The sequence below is a fragment of the Rhinopithecus roxellana genome, chromosome 16 (genome assembly GCF_007565055.1).
Source record: "Rhinopithecus roxellana isolate Shanxi Qingling chromosome 16, ASM756505v1, whole genome shotgun sequence".
NCBI lineage: Eukaryota > Metazoa > Chordata > Mammalia > Primates > Cercopithecidae > Rhinopithecus > Rhinopithecus roxellana.
Window position 1 is genome coordinate 22,985,473 of NC_044564.1, and position 21,285 is coordinate 23,006,757.

The following is a 21,285-nucleotide window of genomic DNA, read 5'->3' on the forward strand; positions in this document are numbered from 1 at the left end:
TCCAGTAAATGGGCCGGGCACGGTGGTTCACGCCTGTAATCCCAGCACTTTGGGAGGCCGAGGCAGGCGGATCACGAGGTCAGGAGATCGAGATCATCCTGGCTAACACGGTGAAACCCTGTCTCTACTAATACAAAAAGTTAGCGGGGCGTGGTGGCGGGCGCCTGTAGTCCCAGCTACTCCGGAGGCTGGGGCAGGAGAATGGCGTGAACTCGGGAGGCGGAGCTTGCAGTGAGCCGAGATCGCGCCACTGCACTCCAGCCTGGGCGACAGAGCGAGACTCCATCTCGATAAATAAATAAATAAATAAATAAATAAATAAATAAATAAATAAATAAATAAGTCAGTCCAGTAAATGGAACCAGCAAGAGAAGTAGAATGAATGGAGAGAACGCTTGGTTTGGAAGCTCGGAGGCCTGCGTGCAAGTGTGGCTCCGCCCCAGATTCCAGGGTGACCTTGCACAGCCGCTTCCCTCACTGCCGCCAGATAAGCACTCCTGGCTTTGCTGCATGTTGGCGCCAGCCTCAGTTTTGTCCCTGCACAGCCACCTCCTGCCCTTGGGGACAGTAGAAGAGGCCACGGTCACAGAGAGAGGCTTCTGCTGCCCTGTTGCTGGGCCCCTCCCACTTCTTACACAGCAGGCTGCACTGGGGAGAATGGCAGGAGTACCTGGGACCAACACGCACCACAGCATACAAAAATACACATACACTCACTACACACATACAGCTTACACACACATCACAGCATACAAAAATACACACACACACTCACTACACACATACAGCTTATACACACACTACAGCATACAAAAATACACACACTCGCTACACACATACAGCTTACACACACACCACAGCATACAAAAATACACACACACTCACTACACACATACAGCTTATACACACACACCACAGCATACAAAAATACACACTCACTACACACATACAGCTTACACACACATCACAGCATACAAAACACACTACACACATACAGCTTATACACACACCACAGCATACAAAAATACACACACACTCACTACACACATACAGCTCACATACATACCACAGCATACAAAAATACACACACACTACACACAGCTTACACACACACCACAGCATACAAAAATACATACCACACATACAGCTTACACACACACCACAGCATACAAAAATACACACCACACATACAGCTTACACACACACCACAGCATACAAAAATACACACACACTCACTACACACATACAGCTCACACACACCACAGCATACAAAAATACACACACACTACACACATACAGCTCAGACACACACCACAGCATACAAAAATACACACTCACTACACACATATAGCTTACACACACACACACAGCATACAAAAATACACACCACACACACTACACATCTACAGCTTACACACCACATACACATCATACACACTCAAAACACACTACACACATACAACACACACCTTACACATATATACCATATACACACTTACACCGTATACACCCCACATACACTCACGCAAAACACACTAACATACAAAACACACACACTACACACATACACCTTACATACACACCACACACATCACATACACACCACAACATGCACTCACACTACACACACTACACACAGTTTATGCACACACCACACACACACCACATGCACATCTGGTGTGAACGTGTGTAGGGGGCTCCCCACTTCCCTCCACTCAAAGCGTCCTCATCACCGACACCCCTCACGCTGCAAAGCGCAGGAGCCTCATCTCGGCTCCCCTGTCCAGCTCCCTGTGCTCTTGCCCGGCGGGTCCGCCCTCTCCGAACCCTCTTCCCCTCCATAGGGTTGCCAGATAAAATGCGGGGTGCCCAGTTATACTTGAATTTCAGATAGACAATGAACAATGCTTTAGTGTAACTATGACCCAAATGTTGCATGGGACATATTTATACTAAAACGAATTCGTTACCTGTCTGAAATTCCAATTTAACTGGATGTCCTGTCTTTTTATTTGCCAAATCTGGCAACCCCACACCCCCAGTTCTCTGCTCCCCACTCTCCCCATCTTCCTGTCTCAACTCCTGTTGCTTTTCCTCGGCCCCTCTCTTTGTCAGCCCATTCCAGGGTGCTGGCCTTGGCAACCCTCTTTTTTCGAACTCCTGCTCTCCTGGGACGGCTTCTTCCACCCCTTGGATCCACCTCCACGTGGCGCTGGCCTCATTAGCATCCTCCAAGGACCTTCTCTCCAGCTCCTGATACAGGAGCCACCCTCCCTGCAGCGACAGCATGTTGCCACACTGCAAGTACCTCCAGAGGCTGGGCCTGCCAGCCTGGCGAGCAAAGCTGCCTCTCTGCTGCCTACGTCATCCACTGCCCGGAAACATGCTGGCCAGATGTGGCCAGAAGTGCTTCCCCAGGAGCCGGCTCTTGTCCAGCCTCATCTCCTTGTGCCTGGCCAAGCTGAGCTACTGACCTCCTTCCCCCATATGCGCTCAGAACCCCCATTCATGCTGTTCCCCCTGCCCGCAGTACCTCCCCCAAATTCTGCTTTCTGAAGTCCCCTCTCTTCTCCAAGTCCAGCTCACAAGGCCTCCTCCTCCCAGCTCCGCTTCCTTCCCCGAGCACCTACAGTGTGTTATCTGCAGGCTTATCTAGGTGTCCACGGGGTCCAAATGTCCAGTTGACCCCCACGTTCCCTTGGCAGGGCTGGGTACACAGTCAGTGCCCAGGCAGTGTTTACTGAATGGAGGAGTGAATGAATATGTGAATGAATGCATGGGTAAGTGAGGCGGCATCTACTCCAGGAGGAGACGGATGGGTGGGTGGATGGGTGGGCAGATGGGCAAGTGAACAAACGAAGAGCATGCCAGGCTTGGCAGACGGCCTGTCTCCTGCAGAGGGAAGCCGGGCTCCCTCCCCATGCCCACTTCATCAGCACTTTGTTTCCACAGCCCTGTGATTCCAGCCTGCAGACCCTCCCGGACCGACGTAGTGAGCGCTGTGACCACACAGTACAAGAGCAGAGCCCTGGGCCTGGCTCCTGGTGAAGGGTGTCTGAGCTGGAGCAGAGCTGACTCTGGCGGAGGAGAGTGGGAGACTGAGGCCCACTCTTCTCCCTTCCAGATCTTGCACAGCCGTCTCTCCCATCATGAATCTCCTGTGCCCAGGTTTTTCTTTGTGTCTGGACACACTCACCCACCTCTGACCAGTCCCGTTTCTTCCAAGAACAGGACCCCACTGAGTTCCTATGGAGATGTGCTGCCCAGGTCCCCTTTAAAGGAAGGACTTCGGCCAAATGCAATGGCTCACACCTGTACCCCCAACATTTTGGGAGGCCAAGGTGGGAGGATCACTTGAGGCCAGGACAGTTCGAGACCAGGTTTGGAAACATAGTGAAATCCCATCTCTACAAGAAAAGGATGTTTTAATTAGCTAGGCATGGTGGCATGCACCTATAGTCCCAACTACTCAGGAGGCTGATGTGGGAGGATTGATTGAGCCTGGAATTCAAGGCTGCAGTGAGCTATGATCACACCACTGCACTCTGGCCCAGGTGGCAGAGTGAGTGAGATCCCATCTCCTAAAATAAAATAGAAGAAATAATAATAATAAAATAGAAAGGAAGGACTTCAAGGCCTGCCTTGGCTGCAGAGAGCTGCCCTGGCTGAGGTTAGACCCTGGGGGAGGGGAAGGACTCAGACGGAGCAAAGCTGTGGAGATATTAAGGGCCTGCATCACGGTTTGACTTCTTCCTCCACCCAGTCTTGCTTCTTCCCTCTTCCCCTTAAAGGTGTTAATCCCTGATAAATATCTTGCACCCAAACTTTGTCTCACTGTTGCTTTTAGAGAACACAGCCCTCAAGTTATCTTCCCTCCATCTCCAGGGCCTCCCCACACATGCCAGTTCCCTTCTCTGTGCATCTCTGAAGGCCCTGTGTGGGGGGCTGGTGTCAGGAGTGTCCAGGACATGGTCCCAGGACCTCCTGGACCTGGGCTGAGCCCCGCCCACCATGCTCCTCCACTTCCTTCTCTGTCAGCTTCACTGTCTCCCCGCCCCTTCCCGCCCCCTGCCCCCACACCTCTCCAGCTCCAAACCACTCTCTCTGAGAGCCCTTCCCCTAGCAGCCACATGGCAAGGGCAGCCTGTCTGGACACCCTTAGAGGCCAGAGCCCCCCTAAAGCTCAGTCCTGCCCTCCTCAACAAACAGGTCCTGGGAGAGCCATCTATTCAGGGCTGGATACAGACATAAGAGCCAGGAGGCTCACAATTTTGCACCCTTCCAACCAAATTCCTTAAATATAGCACAGCATTTATTCCATGGCCACGGGAGAATGGGTTTTCTGTTAATAAAAACTGAATATCTCCTTATTTGTGATGAAAACAAGAGCTCTGAATGTAATATAACATTTTAACTTGTCTGGAATTATCTTTCGGTTCCCGATTTTTCTGTCACTCTGAAGTGACACAAGTCATTCACATTCTCTAAGAATAAAAGTGGAATATAGCAATAAAGTCTCATTAAAAATATGTTTAAAAAATCTTATTTCTGGCTTTCCTGTCAATAAAACATATTGTACTTTCTGTGGCTCTTATTTTCTCTTCTGTTTCCTTTTGTGGTTTTTCAAATCTGATTTGGAAAGGCCCATAAAAGGATATACATTTTCAAATCTAAAGTAAATCACTTGTTCCCAGGAAGCACCTTTTTGGTTTCAGAATTTTAGGGCTGATTTCAGGCAACTGGCAGGGAGCAGGCCTCGAGGTTGGGTTCTGTGCAATGTGCAAAAGTAATCAATTAGGAGAGCAAGGAAGCAGCGGTTTCTAAAAATGGCCACTCGAGGGTGCTGCGTGCTCAGGTGGGAGTCATAGGCACACCGTTTCCAATACATCCCAGTGATATTTCAGTGGTTGGTGTAGATCAGCAAAGCCAGCCGACTGTGCAGTCCAGCGCCGTGTCTGTTCACTCACTCCTCAGACCCCTCCTAAGCCCCATCCTGTGGGTGACCCTGACTGGGCTGTCAGGGGTCCCAATAACAAGGATCCCCAAGCCTGGAGGGCACAGAAGGCTAGAATGGGGGGAGACAGGAAGTTCACAGTACAGGAGGGGAAGGACAGGGAGAAGGCCCTGGGAGGAGGGGAAGGTCCGGGAAGGCCTGCTGAGGGGCGAGTGAGTCTGACCCATCGGCACAGCAAATCCTGGGCACTCAGGCCTCACATGAAGGTCCAGAAGTCCCGGGCACTCGGCACTGGCTGGGCATGGCGACCAGGCCCTGTGAAGAGAGAAACCTCCTGGCGAAATGTGGCCACCGTGAAGCTGCGGCCAGGGCCCCCCTGAGGATCCTGGGCCCTCGAGTCACAGCTGAAGCAGCAGAGGACGCAGGTGATGGCCACAGTCACCACGAACAGCACCACCACCACCCCAATCACTGCCGTTTCCATGGCCCGCTAAGCAGCCTTAGGTCCTCTCAGAGCCTTCGCTCCCATCCAGAACAGGAGGCTCTTGGTGATCGCAGTTGCCCTGTGCTCCTCCGGCGGCTCTCCCTCTGTCTCCTAAGAAGATGCTGCTCCGAGTCCCTGGGTTGCTCCTGCTCCAGGCCATCGGGCGCTGCCACGTGGCCCCACTGCTCAAATCTCAGATGATCTCTGTCTATTTTCTAAGCCTCAGGCCAGGCCTCCAAGAGCTGTGGTCAGCTCCATGTCAGCTTCTAGAAGAAGCACCGTCCTGGAAGACGTGAGCACAGACTCCCTGGACATGAAGGAGGTGGAGAGGAGGGGTCAGAAGACGTCACACAGAGACAGCCTAGCCAGCCCTGGCCCTCCCGTGACGCCTACGGATTTCAAGAGCAAGTTACACTCAGACCAAAGACAAAATACTCCCCCTACTGTGAATGCAGGAGTATCCCGGCTCCTCCCCAGGAGGGACCTTGGGCCAGTCCTTCAGTTGGCCTATCTGCTGCCTCCCCAGCCCTTGGGGGCAGGGACATGAGGAGGGAGGAAGGCATGCGCCAGCTCTGGGCAAGGCAGGGGACACTCACGGGTCACCCCAGGTGCCAGGGCCTTCAGCGGGGGCTGGAGGCAGGGGCAGGTTGCATTTGGCCTCCTTTTCTGCATGGCGCTGGGATAATGCAGTTTAGATAGAGTATCATGTTCTTCCCCGGGAATCCCTGCCCTGTCCGTGACTGTAGGGCTGTTTACCCAGAGGTCCCGGAAGAGCCTTCTTAGGTGCTGGCCTCACCCGCCCCCTTTGCTGCCTGCTCAGCCCGTTGCTCACACTCTTATACGATGAAGACTTACCCTGGGCTTCCCAAGGGCCAGCCCTGGCTGTACCTGGTGCTGCAGCCTCCTGGACTGGTGGCTGTCCCAGAGACCTTGGCGTTCCTCCCTGGGTGCTGCAGCCTCCGTCCTACTTGGAACTTGGCTCCAAGATGTATGAGCAACTGTGAGCACTTCCTGAATTCTTTCCTCCAATTGTGAGCGAGGGCCTAGGATCCACACTGCAGCTGTCCAACCCCCGCTCAGCAGTTATCCTGCCCCACCATGCGCACCCCAGGCCATTTCCACCCTGCTCCCTGCCAGGAGGTCAGGGGAATAAGCTAGGCCCAGGCAACTGAGTTAGTCTGCCAGGTCAGAGCCCTTTCACACCCAACACCTCCTGAGACCCCCACCACTTCCAGAAAGGAGACTGGACTATTAGCCCCACTTTGTCCATATTCTGGGAAACAGAGCCATGAGAACAATAACTCCAGGCATGGGACCTCACCAGACATGATCTCATATAACCTCCCCAGCACCCCTGCATAGTGATAGCAAGACAGCCTCCATTTTATAGATAAAGATCCTGTGGTCATAGAGGTTAAATGACCTGCCTGTAGCCCATTCTGAATTAGCCATGTTAACAGAAGTGAGCAATGGCCCAGGAGGGACCGCCCTCCCTCCACTCCTACAGTGCACTTTTCAGTTACCATGGGACCACAGAGCAACCATCTGATTCTGTGATTTTACTGATCTGGGTGCAAAGTGCCAGAAAGGGCAGAGGGCTAGCCCAAGTTCACACAGCCTGGGTCCTTTTCAGTTTCTCCAAGGCCCAAGGGAACTTGCTTTAGAACCAGTATTAGGAAACTGGCACTTTGCACAGAATGGGAGAGCAACTTTTCAGAGCAAGCAATGGCCTATCGTATCCTCAATCTGTCCCTTTTCTGAGATGATGAGACCAGCTGGGCCCTGGGCTCCTCCTCCACATGGAGCAGGCTGTGGGCCACGACAGGAAGCCAATTCCTTAGATTATTTGTATTAACTGGGATGGCCAGATGGAAGGAAACGATGGGCTGATCTGTGGGGCCTGTGGTTTCAGGTTGAGTTACCAACATCACCTCCTTAACTGGGGTGATAGAGGGCACCAGGGGACTATGCCTCAAGCTTGAACATTTGTTCCTTTGATTTCTCATTGCCTGTTCTTCCTGTGTGCACGCAGCTGTAGGCCGCCTGCGGATTTGCGGATTGTCTGAGTGGTTCCTCATTTTTAAACTGGAATAAAGGCCGATTGCTCAGCGGGTTATCTCCTGCCCTGCATAGGCTTCCTTTCCCGTTTCCGGCTTTCAGGGAACCTCCTCCCCGTCTTTGATTCATCTGTGAAATCAGCCTGGAGATACTTGGGAAAGGGGCAGGGCTGCAGGGAGCAGCCAGAGGAGTCATGGCAGGAATCCAGGAAGGGGATGGAGGGGACTGGGCTAGGCAGGGCATGGGAATGGAGAAGGGGGTGGATTTGAAGGACACTGCAGAGAAAATCAACACTGCACGGCAGCCTAGGGTCCACTTTCCCAACCCAGAAACCTAAGGTGGAGGAAATCAGTGTGAATTTGCCTCCTTCTCTCCCTCACACCCTCCTCCTCCAGCCCTCACAGAGAATCCACTGGGAAATAGAAAGGAAAGAGGACATTCTGTTCCCGTGAGTCACCAGGCCCCTGACTCTCTGGCCTGCTCTCCAGCCCCTCCCCACCGCCTCTCCTGGCCCCCAGTCCTCGTCTCCCCCCACTTCCCACCTCATCTCACAGGCACAGGCTGAAGGCCTCAGAGCCAGACTTCCTCCCTCGCTGTGGATCCCACCAGCTGTTCACAGAGCATATTCCAACGAGCCTCCAGGCTTTGGCAAGGGGGCATCTCTGTTATCCAACCCATTGGAGAGAAGAGGACAGTGAGACCCCAGCATTCTCCCAAGGCCATCCAACACCCTGCACCCCAGCACCACAGACTCCACTTTAAAGAACTCCACTCGCTGACTCCCAGCCCTCCCACCATGCACAGGCACCAACTGGAGCAGTATGGCTGAAGACACAAGCCTTGGAGAAGAAACCCTGACCCAGTTACCAAGGAAAGTGGATTCAAGGCAGCCAGTGGATGGGGCTTCCTCGAGTTTCAGAGCTCAGTCTGCCCTGGACATGGGCTGAAAAGAGTACAGGGGCAGAGCTCTGGGAAGCGAGCCTCGCAGTGACTCCAACCTTCCTCTCCCCAAGGCCCTGGACTGTCCCACGGAAGGCCAGAGCCCTGCTGGTGCACACAGGACCTGCTGTGGGCAGGGTTTTGTGCAAACCCTGAATCCTCCCTCAGAGCTCAGAAAGAGCCCACCCAATTCTTCCCACTCCACAACCAGCCCCTAAGACCCAGACAGAAGCCGCCTGCTCCAGGCACACACTTCCCATCAGAGAGGGAGGTCCCAGGGCAATGAGGACGCAGGCTGAGCAGCTCCCTCCCTCCCGCTGTGCTGCAATCAAGAGCCTCTTCACAAAAGCTTCTTAGTGGTTTTTATTTTCTTGGACTAAGGCACCAATGAATTGACTGTGCAGCCTCGTACTGCCTTCTCCAAACCAAAAGGACATTCTCAGGGCCTCTCCCAGTGCCCCGCCCGCCAGAGGCCTTTCAGCGGCCTGATGAGGAGGTCAAGACGGGCACTTCACATCCACTTGTGTGCTGGCTCTGCCAAGACACCCTTGTCACTTCTGGGGCTCACTGGTAGTTACAGTCACAAGGTGGGCTGTCCAACCCCAAAAGAGCACCCTTACTCTCCACTCCCCAAACCCTTCAGCACTTCAGGCCCCAGTGTTCTTCCGTTCTCTGCAGCCATAGTACACTGGGGCATAGCATGCAAATGCAGCCAGAGCAAGCCCCAGGCCATTGTTCCCCTCATTCACCCCAGAGATGCATCCTTCCACATGGAAACATGGGGTCCACTTGTCCTGGGAACAGATGGCAGGGCAGGGGCAGCTGCTGTCCACAGGCACCGGCGGCAGCAGCCTCAGCGAGCATGGCGGGGGTGGTGGCGGTGGGGGTGGTGGTGGTGGTGGTGGTGGTGGTGGAGGTGGTGAGGGGTGTGGCGGGGGTGGTGGTGGTGGAGGCCCACATTCGGCACGTGAGATACGTGGCCAGGATGATGGTGATGGTGGAAGATTCCCAGGTGGCCCCGCCGCCGGAAGGGCCAAGGCTGGGCCCGTCGGACTCGGTTTCCCCCTGCAGCTATACGGTTCCTCTCCACGTCACAGTCCTGCCGTCCATGGAAAAGGCAAGTGGCCAGCAGCAGCAGTAGCAGCAGAACCGCCACAGCAGCGCCTGTGATCCATCCCACGAGGGCCGTGCTCCCCAGGAGGTCCAGCATCTCGGAGCCAGACAGTCCTTCTCTCCCCAGCAGCTCCTCACTCCTTTCTCCCCTTCAGCAGCCTCCGCTCAGCCCTCTCAGTCACTGAACTTTGTTGTCTCCGCTGCGGGCTGGAGAGCAGCCAGGGAATGTGGGCGAAGCCTGTTTGGACTTGCAACTGCTGGCCAAGGGTGAAGCCAGGCTGCTGTTAACTCTGAGGAGGCCTGGCAGGGAGGCCAGGTGGAGACAGAGAAGCTGTCAGGATGGATCTGGTTGAGGGAGGAACACTGAGTCTAGAGGAAAGGAACCCTCCTGCTCCCTGGCTCAGTGACTTTCCCTCTCCGGGTTTCAGTCCCCTCTCAGAGACTGTGTGGAACAGAGATGAACAACACGGGCTTTGGAGCCAGACAACTCACTTGCTGTGAGATTGTGTACAAGTTACTTAACCTCTCTGTCCTCTGTTTCCTCTTCCGTAAAATGGCTGCTAACAGTTCCTTCCTTAATAGGGTGTTCTGAGGACTAAAGGAGTTGAGATGCATAAATCAGCAACACCAGCTCCTGTCACACGTTTGCCATTGATATTACTGCAATGGACTCCATGGCTCAGGAGACATTGTCGTCTGAGAGTCTGTGATTCCCTGTCCTGCAGCCTGCAGACCTCTCCAGGGCTGAGTCAGGCTCTGTCAGATGAGTCATCCTGAGCTCAGTGAGCTTGAGAAGCTCAGGGAGGCACCACAGGCAGATTTTGCCATCCAGGGAAGTCCTCCATCCAGCTTGTTCTGGGAGGCAGGAGGGTCTGGGTGTCCGCCCAAGTTTGCTGGGAGGCAAGAAGGAGGCCACTGAGCTCAGAGAGGGCAGGCACAGGCCCAGCCTCCTGGTTCCCAGTTCAGCAGTCTCAAGTGGCCATAAACGGCATGTTCCTTGCTCTGTCACACCCCCCCTGCCCAGCAGTGGTGAGTACCATTCCTACCTAGTGGAGCATTTACAGAGCAGCAGGATCTGAGCAGTACTGACTCTCCCTCCAAGTCCACCCGCTAGGCTCAGATCCTGTGTTCCTCCCGCGAGGCGCCGCCCCATCCTGCTGACAGGCCTCAGCCACAGGTGCTCATTGTCTCTCTGGCAACCCTTTCTGCTGTGGGCGTGCTGGGCTGTTCTCCAAGCCCTTCCTCACATGCAGCGGGGCTCCCCAAAGCCCCAGCTCTGTGTCTGGCTCTGCAGGGTCCCTCCAGGCTGAGTCCCCAGCCCCTCCCTCCAGGCTCACTTCCCTGCGCCTGGAGGAATGTCTGCAGACACCGCAAGGCTGGTTCTCTGAGTTCTGGCAGCACCTCCACCCTGTGATGTTGGGCAAACCCCTCGCCCTGACCCAGCCTGTCTCCTCTGCAGAACTCCCAGAAGTAACCTCCAGGGACCCTTCCCCCTCTGACCTCAATCTGAGGTGAGTTCTCTCAGGGAGGCCTCAAACCCTTAATGAAAACCCTCAGCAGATGAAAAGGCTAAACATTCTCTTCAACAAAATTGGGCTCAGGGGGCAGCAGGTTTAATGATTCCTGGCACTTCTTCGGCCCTTGGGGGAGCCACTTGAACTTTTAATGATGCTGGAATAAGAACTCCTCCTGCAGACTCCTGGGGCCCTGGGAGCCTGGCTGCCTTCCCTAGGGAAGTTAGGGAGGGAAGTCTGCTGTGAGGAGGAGGAGGAAGCCAAACAGGGGATTTTCATCCTCAGAACTTCTCCAAGAAGACTCCCACCCCACACCAGCCGCTGGCAGCGGGGCAGGACCTTACTACTATGAACCTGAAGAACTTCAATCAGCAAAAAGGGCCCTTGGAATCACCCAGACCCAGCCTTCACTGACAGATGGAGAAACTGAGGCCAGAGAAGGGAAAGACTTCCCTAAATTCCCCCGGCCTTGTGTGCTAATCTACACAGCAGGTACTCAACAGAGTACTGTCCCTGCAGTGAGGGAGCCATCCAGAGTGAGAGCCTGAGATCAGCAGGGCCTTCCACAGAGACAGTGGGAAGATGAGGTGGAGATGCGAATAAACCTGGAGGGTGCAGGGGTTGGGGGGCCCCCTAACACATACACATACACATGACATCTGTTTCATTAGGTGCAGATTCACTCCCCATCTGGGTAGTAGGATCCCAAAGTGAACATTTGATTAGATGCTTTGGGCACTCATGGGGGCAATGAGGGACAGCCATTGAGAATACAGTCCTCCGTGACTTAACCCATTTATGCCTAAGGTTGCAATTTTTTGAATTTTTGCACTCAGACCTTGGCAATGACCTTGATCAGTAGGATAAAAATAACTCCCACATGCTTAGCGTTCCAATAATGGAACACCAGGCATAAATGTTAAGAAGTGACACAGCCAGGTGCAGTAGCCTGTAATCATGGCATTTGGGGAAGTGGAGGGGGGTGGATCATTTGAGCCCAGGAGTTCAAGACCAGCCTGGGCAACATGGCAAAACCCTGTCTCTTTAAAAATTACAAAAGATTAGCTGAGCATGGTGGCACATGTCTATAATCCCAGCTATTCAGGAGGCTGAGGCAGGAGGATTGCTTGTGCCTAGGCAGTTGAGATAGCAGTGAACCAAGATCATACCACTGTGCTCCAGCCTGGGCAACAGAGCAAGACCCTGTCTCAAAAAAAAAAGTGACAGAGACCTTCTTGGAGGCTTGACTGTACACTGTACACAAGCATTTGCAGGACTGATAACTTTAAGGACACTGTGGCTGTGTTTCCTGATCCCCCGCCTCAGAAAAGCTTGTCATTGTATTTCTTCCCCAGGGTTGGGACTTCCTAGCCAACGAACGGGAGTTCTAGACCACACAGCTGATGGGTAAGCTTTTCAAAACTCATATTATTTAGCGTCATGCCCATATTTCCAGGGTACACAGACTCATGCACATGCTTGTAAATCAATATTGCTCTGTAGGAAAACTCATACACCAATAATTGTGTGTGCACATGCACATGTAAATATGCACAGGTGAATACAAGTTCCAGACCACTCAAACTTGTGCTTGTAGTAGCTGCAGGTGGTTCTTGGAAGTCTACCCTTAGCAACCACATTGTTTTCACTAATTGGTGGCACCACCTAGTGGTGACACTGTAAATAAATCAGTTTTGTATTCTGACCTGTCAAAAGTTATGGTATCTGATGGATCATAATTTGGACCCATGCATTTAAATCCTCTCTATTCCAAGTTCCTATTAAAATAGACAAAGAGGCAAAAGAGGGAAAATCCTATTCCACACCAGAAATCCATTTAAAAAATCAAATTACTGGCCCACAAACTTTAAGGAATTTCAACAAGATACAGTACAAATGGAGCCAAGCTGATGGGTGTATTGACTAAAGAAGGACATTCCTGAGAAATAATGGAGGATACGCCCCAGGAGAGTCTCCCTAAAGCCCCATAGTAGACAGCCAGGACTAGGAACAAGGCTGAGATGGGCGTAAGCGAGAAACAAATTGAGCAACCTTGGGAACTGCGACTGCCTACTCACAGAGAAGGTAGCCAAGGCTCAGTTCGTCTTTTGGTTTGCACAGAAAAGTAGGGACATTGGCCAGCAGGTTTCTAATCCAGGTGCTCGTGCCAGTTAGAGAAGGGGGGACATTCTGCCAGCCAACCTTGGACTACCTCAACAAATAGTGAAAAGAAGTTGCATAGCAGAACAGCAAATTTCTCTCCTGTTCTCAGAAGCTCTCCCTGCCCTAATCATGGTCGATGGGATCTCCCAATCTAGAAAACTAAACTATAAATATTCCATTTTTCTTCTTTTCCCATTGCCTGGAACCAACATGTTTGAAAATGATCTACATATCTTTCAGAGGACCCATTTCAAATCTCAATTCCAAACGTATGTAGATCTAGGTCCCTCCATAAAGTGAGCAAATATATAATAATATCTAGACATACAAAAAAAGATGTAAGTTATTATATCTTTATCATTAGGGTTACTAGAATCTAAGAAACAAAAACAGTAAAATTCCATAATTTATATTGTAAATACAATTCCAAAAGTCAGTCTATATATGAATATGGAAAATATGCAAAAACAGGAAATTTATTTTCCAATTAAAAACCAAATCTGGAAAGATTGCTTTGAGAACCTTCCCTATAACTCAGAAATACATAAATAAATAAATAGATTAAGAGAGAGAGAAAGAAAAGAAAAATCCAGAAATCAAATATACCTATATAATAGGCATTCCAGAAATGGAGAATAGAGCCCATGGAGAAACAATCATGAAAGAAATATAAAGAAAATTGCCTGACTTGAAGAATTAACTCCTTAGATCAAAAAGTGACTTAGTACTCAGCAAACTATCTATCTACCTATCTATCTATTTAGAGACAGGGTCTCATTCTGTCACCCAGGCTGGAGTGCAGTGGCACAATCACAGTTGGCTCACTGCAGCCTCGACCTCCTGAGCTCAGGTGATCCTCCCACCTCAGCCTCTCAAGTAGCTGGGACTACAGGCGGATCCCATCATGCTGGCTAATTTTTTTTAATTTTTTTGTGGAGACAGGGTTTTGCCATGTTGTCCAGACTGGTCTTGAACTCCTGGGTTCAAGCAATTCTCCCAACTTGGCCTCCAAAGTGCTGCGATTATAGGTGTGAGCCACCACACCCCGCCTAAGGAAACTATTTAAAGAGGCCAGATCATCTAGTTATATCCAGGCAAAATTTTAACATTAAAACAATAAAGAGAAACCAAATGGTAAAACCATCGTGGAAAACACTTTGAATTTTCATATAAAACTAAACACACTCTACCAGCTATTTACTGTTTCTAACTATTTACCAGCACTCACACTCCTTGGAATTTACCCAAATGAGCTGAAAACTTTTGTTCACACAGAAATCTGCATGTGGATGTTTATAGCAACTTTATTCATAATTGACAAAACTTGGAAGCAACTGAGATGGTGAATGGAAGCAGCAGGTGAATGGATAAATAAACTGTGGTACACCAGACAATGGAACATCATTCAGCACTAAAAATAAATGAACTCTCAAGTCATGAAAAAACATGGAGGAAACTTAAATGCATATTGCTAAGTGAGAGAAACCAATCTGAAAAGGCTACATATGTGTGATTCCGTCTATTTAACATTCTGGAAAAGGCAAAACTATGGAGACAGTAGAAAGATCAGTGGTTGCCAGGGGCTGGAAGGAGGCAGGAGGTAGAGCACAGGGAATTTTTTAAGGCAGTGAAACTATTCTATAAAACACTATGATGGTGGATACATGTCATTTTGAAATTTGTCAAAATCTGTAGAATGTACAACACCAAGAGTGAACCCTAACGTGAATGATGGCCTTTGGGTGATGATGTGTCAACATAGAGTAGATTACAGCAAATGTACCTCTGTGTTGTGGAACGCTGATAATAGCGGAGGGGGGATTCATATGGGATATCTCTGTAGCCTCTACTCAAATTTCCTGTGAACCTAAAACTGCTCTAAAAAACAAAGTCTACTCTTTTAAAAAACAAAAGGAGTAAAGAAAATAATCCTACAAACCACAACACGAGCTGTTTGAACTGTTTCAAAAAATAGAGACCCTTTTTTATTTTTTAAATTCATAAAACTTACTTCATAAAACTAGCATAACCTGATACCAAATATAAGAATCATATCACAAAAACACTACAAATCTTTTTTTTTTTTTTTTTTTTTTTGAGACAGAATCTCACTCTGTCATCCAGACTGGAGTGCAGTGTCATGATCTCGGCTCACTGCAACCTCCGCCTCCTGGGTTCAAGCAATTCTCCTGCCTCAGTCTCCTGAGTAGCTGGGACTACAGGCACATGCCCCCACATCCGGCTAATTTCTTGTATTTTTAGTAGAGATGGGGTTTCACTGTGTTAGCCAAGATGGTCTCGATCTCTTGACCTCGTGATCTGCCTGCCTCGGCCTCCCAAAGTGCTGGGATTACAGGCGTGAGCCACCGTGCCTGTCCCAAATCTCAGAATTCTAACAAATTTATATTATATCCCTAGCAGAACATTGGGAGATGAATACTCCATAAAATAAATTTATTCTAGGAATGTGAAGGTGGGTTCATATTTTTAAAATATGTTGCAATTAATTATATTAATAGGTTAAAAAAGTAAAACCATGTGATCATCTCAACAGATGTCAAAAAGTATAAAATAAAATTCACTATGCATTCCTGATAAATACAGGGATACCTCGTTTTTATTGTGCTTCACAGATATTGCTTTCTTTCTTTCTTTTTTTTTTTTTTTCTCCTTTTAACGTATTGAAGGTTTGGGCTGGGCTCAGTGACTCATGCTTGTAATCCCAGCATTTTGGGAGGCCCAGGTGATGGATCACTTGAGGTCAGGAGTTTGAGGCCAGCCTGTCCAACATGGTGAGGCCAACCCCATCTCTACTAAAAATACAAAAATTAGCCAGGCATGGTGGCTTGCACCTGTAATCCCAACTACTCAGGAAGCTGAGGCACAAGAATTGCTTGAACCCGGGAGGCAGAGGTTGCAGTGAGCTGAGATTGCACCACTGCACTCCAGCCTGGGTGACAGAGTGAGACTCTGTCTCAAAAATAAACAAAAACAAATCGAAGGTTTGTGGCAACCCACTTCGAGCAAGTCTTTCGACACTATTTTCCAACAGCATGTGCTCACTTCATGTCCCTTTGTCACACATGTTAGTAATTCTCACCATATTTTAAATGTTTTCATCATTGTTATATCTGTTATGGTAGCCTGTGGTCAGTGATCTTTGATATTACTATTGTAATTGTTTTGGGGCACCATGAACTGCACTCATATAATATTATTCAATAAATGTTGTGTGTATTCTGGCTGCTTCACTGACTAGCCCTTCCTCCATCTCTCTTCCTCTCCTAGGGTTTTCCTATTCCCTAAGACACAACAATATCAAAATAAAGCCAATTAATAATCCTATAATGGCCTCTAAATGCTCAATGAAAGGAAAAGTCACGTCTCTCACTTTAAATCAAAAACTAGAAATTCTTAACCTTAGTGAGGAAGGCATGTTGAATGCCAACACAGGCTGAAAGCAAAGCCTCTTGCGCCAAGCAGTTAGCCAACTTGTGATTGCAAAGAAAAAGTTCCTGAAGGAAATTAAAAGTCCTACTCCAGTGAATACATGAGTGATAAGAAAGCGAAATAACCTTATTGCCGATATGGAGAAAGTTTGAGTGGTCTGGATAAAAGGACAACCAGCCACAACATTCCCTGAAACCAAAGCCTAATCCAGAGCAATACCCTAATGCTCTTTATTTCTATGGAGGCTGAGAGAGGTGAGGAAGCCGCAGAAGAAAAGTTGGATGCTAGCAGAGGCTTAAGGAAAGAAGCCATCTTGATAACATAAAAATACAAGGTGAGGCAGCACTTGTACTTTTGGGATGTTGAAGCTACAGCAAGTTATCTAGAAGATCTACCTAAAATGCTCGATGAAGGTGGCTACACTAAATAACTGATTTTTAATGTAGATGAAGCAGTCTTCTATTGGAAGAAGATGGTATCTAGGACTTTCGTAGCTAGAGAAGTCAACGTCCGGCTTCAGAGCTTCCAAGGACAGGCTGACTCTTGTTAGGGGTTATTGCAGCTGATGACTTTATGTTGAAGCCGATGCTCACTTACCATTCCCAAAATCCTAGGGCCCTTAAGAATTATGCTAAATCCACTCTATTGATTTATAGATGCCTGTGCTTTATAAAAGAAAAAACAAAGCCCAGATGACAGCACATCTGTTTACAGCATGGTTTACTGCATATTTTAAGCCCACTGTTGACACCTACTACTCAGAAAAGAAGATTCTTTTCCAAATATTACTGCTCATTGACAATGCACCTGGTCATTCAAGAGCTCTCATGGAGATGTGTAAGGAGATAAATGTTGTTTCCATGCCTGCTAACACAACTTCCATAATGCAGCTTATGAATCAAGGAGTAATTTCAATTTTTAAGTCATCTTATTTAAGAAATGCATTTTGTAAGGCTATAGCTGCCATACAGAGTGATTCCTTTGATGAATCTGGGCAAAGTAATCTTTTGTGAAAGGAAGGCTCAATCGACATGGCAAAATTTATTAACAACTTATTTTAAGAAATTGCCACAGCCACCTCAACCTTCAGCAATCACCACCTTGGTCAGTCAGCAGCCATCCACGTGAAGGCAAAGTCCTCTACCAGCGAAAATATTACACATCACTGAAGACTCGTGATCATTAGCATTTTTTAGCAATAAGGTTTTTTGTTTTGTTTTGTTTTTTTGTTTTTTTTGTTGTTTTTTTTTTTGAGATGGAGTCTCACTCTGTTGCCCAGGCCAGAGTGCAATGGTGTGGTCTCGGCTCACTGCAACCTCTGCCTCCGGGGTTCAGATGATTCTCCTGCCTTAGCCTCTGGAGTCGCTGGGACTACAGGTGCATGCCACCACACCCGGCTAATTGTTGTTGTTGTATTTTTAGTAGAGACGGGGTTTCACTATTTTGGCCAGGCTGGTCTCAAACTCCTGACCTCATGATCCACCCGCCTCAGCCTCCCAAAGTGCTGAGATTACAGGCGTGAGCCACTGCACCCAGCCAATAACGTATTTTTAAATTAAGATATGTACTTTTTAGACATAATGCTATTGCACACATAATAGACTATAGGAAAGTGTAAGCATAATTTTTTATGCACTGGGAAATCAAAAAATTGATGTGACTCACTTTATTGCAGTGATTTGGAACTGAACCTGCAATATCTGCAAGGTACTCCTGTGTTGCAAATGAGTAAAACAAAAAAAAAAAAGTGTACTATTAGGAGGATACTCTCTTAACATTATTAAAGGAAAAATATCTCAAACCAGTAGTGAACATCATGATTAATGGTGAAAAAAAAATAGGCCTGTAATCCCAGCACTTTGAGATTCCCAATGAAACCAGGAACAAGCTAGAATGCTGACTTCTACCATTTTTAGTTAGCTTAATACAATAACAACATATAATAAAAGGTAGAAATATTGGAGATGATCTGATTATGTATCTAGAAAACTTGAAAGAATATGCTGGAGAACTATTAACACTAATAAGAGTTAATTTAAAAATTCAAATTTTTAAATAAAGCTTAATTTAAAATTTTTACCAGGAGCAGTGGCTTATGCCCACAATCCCAGCACTTTGGGAGGCTGAGGTGGGCAGATCACTTGACGCCAGGAGTTCAAGACCACCCTGGCCAACATGGTGAAACCCCATCTCTAAATAATAATAATAATAAATTTAGATTCTAAAATTTAAAAAATACAAAATCAGTGATTTTCCTACATAACAGTAATAACTAATTCAAAAACAGAATGAAGGCATTATTGATATTAAAACAAAAAATGTAAAACTTCTAAAAACAAACAAGAATAAACTTAACAAGAGACGTGGAAGATCAACATGAACAAAAGAAAAAGCAGCTCTTCACTGACAGCTGTGAAAGAAGACCTAACTGAAGCGCCACACCGTGTGTCTGAAAGGGAGGAGCCCGCATTATAGTCCAGGCTACACTTCAGTGGATATGGCTCCTGTGAGACTTGCAAACAACCTGCCACAAGCATCTGTTAAATAAATTCTTATATGCTGTAGAGGTAATATTTTTGAAAAGTATTAATATACTTTTTTCGAGATAGGATCTTGCTCTGTTGCCCAGGCTAGAGTGCAGTGGCATGATCACAGCTCACTGCAGCCTTGACCTCCTGAGTGCAAACAATCCTCCCGCCTCAGCCTCCCAAGTAGCTGGGACTCCAGTTGTGTGCCACCACGTCTGGCTAATTTTTTTATTCTTTGTAGAGAGGTGGTCTCGCTATGTTGCCTAGACTGATAACCTACTTTTTAAAGTTACTTTTCCAAATATGTAAGTTTCTTCCTAGTTGTTGCAGAGCGTTCGCCTGGAGAGAGAGTTGAATTATTACAAAAGGAATGCAAGGAGGAGTTTAATATGCATGCAATCTTTGACCTTCAAAATTGGCCTTTGCCCTGCAAGTCAAGCCAGTTTCCTAAGAGGATTTTCCAAATTCTTTTTTCTCTCCTTTTCGACATACTGAATCAAGAACCAAATGAGGATCCAGCCCATGCAGATCTCCCATAATGTAGAAAGCTCCCCTATTCCATATGCGACAGCCATGTAGCTGAAGTTTGAAGCTCTAAGGTAGATGGAGGCCATGATATCCAGGCCTGGGAGAAGCCTGGTTCCTTCTGGCCCCAAGGGATGATGGGAAGGAGAGAGAAGAGAGGCATAAAGTACAAAATGTGTGTGGTAGTTACTAGGGAGCTTCAAAAATAAATGGAGAAGGCTACAGGAAGACAGGGCTACAGGTGAATACACTGAGGCACTGATGTTATTTGGATGGGGAGTATGGTCTACAAAATCTAGGTATTCATGAAAATGTGACCACATTTGTACATGCAGGGTGGTTAGTGCTGGCAATGTTTGTGTTACACATATAAACATACACAGACAGAAGTCTGAAGAGCTACATGATGCAATCTTAACAGGGCTTCCTCTGAGCAGTGAGTTTGCAGGTGACTGCTTTTTATTTGGCATTTCTACATTTCTAAAACTTGCAACAATAAACATTTTACTTATATAATAATGAAAGCAACAAAAGTGATAGCACCTTTAGAAAAATATTCAGAAAGTACGCCCACCAAGTAGAACAGGTCTGCATCCCAGCCAAGTGATCCACCCCTTCACCAGCGAAGAGAGCAGCTAGACCCCAGAATAATAAGCTTCATTGGTGTCATTTTAAAGATGCCGACCGGGTGCGGTGGCTCATGCCTGTAATCCCAGGACTTTGGGAGGCAGACGGGGGTGGATTGCCTGAGCTCAAGAGTTTGCAACCAGCCTGGGCAACACGGTGAAACCCCGTCTCTACTAAAATACAGAAAAATTAGCCAGGTGTGGCGTCGTGTGTCTGTAATCTCAGCTACTCGGGAGCCTGAGGCAGGAGAATTGCTTGAACCCGGGAGGCGGAGGTTGCCATGAGCCGAGATCGAGCCACTGCACTCCAGCCTGGGTGACAGGGAGAGACTCTGTCTCGAAAAAAAAGAAAAAGAAAAAGAAAAAAAAAGATGCCAACAAGTGGAAGAGGTGTCCTAGATTCGCTGTCCTTGGGGATGTGTGGGAGCTGATTAATCCAAGGAGACTGCTTCTCCCACCCTCCCTGGACAGCGTGTCCATGAGCTTTGAGACACGTACATGCAGTAAATGCAGTGAACTTTCTTGAGCCTAAGTTTGCCCTCATGCACAAAGAAGGAAGAACTGGAGACAGATTGAATCTGTGTAGTCTAAGGTTTATTGCTCTCTGGATTTTCAAGTCTCTGTAATTTTCTGAAATCATCTAAAGATAATCGTGACACTTAGAATTATATTCATTGATGTGACTAACATCTGTTGAACTAGACGCTGTGCCTGGTGCTGAGGCTGGGTAGAAAAAAGAAAATCCATGCCTTCCAAGAGCTTTTTACCTAGGACAGGAGACAGAAATGTAAATTATTACAACACACTGCGTAAATTCTGGGACCTAAGTGTTCACAAGGAAAGCACAAAAGGAGTCATTCATAAGCAATAATCTCTTTTTCTTTTCCTCCCCAACTATTTTAATAATTGCTAGAATAATTACACTTTCAAA

General features: G+C 48.0%; 2 protein-coding genes across 3 annotated transcripts; both read right to left on the bottom strand.

Moving 5' to 3' along the window:
* Positions 1–4,299: 4,299 nt before the first annotated feature.
* On the bottom strand, positions 4,300–6,420 carry SPAAR (small regulatory polypeptide of amino acid response). Of its 2 annotated transcripts, none has more exons than XM_030919920.1 (2): positions 6,294–6,420; positions 4,300–5,745 (listed from the first exon to the last, which is right to left on the bottom strand). In XM_030919920.1, the coding sequence occupies exon 2, from the start codon at positions 5,436–5,438 to the stop codon at positions 5,211–5,213; it is 228 nt and encodes a 75-aa protein (XP_030775780.1). In that variant the 5' UTR covers positions 5,439–5,745; positions 6,294–6,420; the 3' UTR covers positions 4,300–5,210. The 2 variants fall into 2 exon arrangements, with proteins under 2 accessions (XP_030775780.1, XP_030775781.1); XM_030919921.1 differs by having other exon boundaries at positions 6,327–6,399.
* Positions 6,421–8,780: 2,360 nt separating this feature from the next.
* Positions 8,781–9,784, bottom strand: HRCT1 (histidine rich carboxyl terminus 1). Its single transcript, XM_010376115.2, has one exon. It carries the CDS (start codon positions 9,643–9,645, stop codon positions 9,289–9,291), a length of 357 nt encoding a protein of 118 aa, XP_010374417.1. The 5' UTR covers positions 9,646–9,784; the 3' UTR covers positions 8,781–9,288.
* Between the last annotated feature and the right edge of the window lie 11,501 nt (positions 9,785–21,285).

Bases quoted from the DNA above. Each gene is read 5' to 3' on its own strand.
- HRCT1 (XM_010376115.2), bottom strand. From the start codon at position 9,645: ATGCTGGACCTCCTGGGGAGCACGGCCCTCGTGGGATGGATCACAGGC.
- SPAAR (XM_030919920.1), bottom strand. From the start codon at position 5,438: ATGGAAACGGCAGTGATTGGGGTGGTGGTGGTGCTGTTCGTGGTGACT.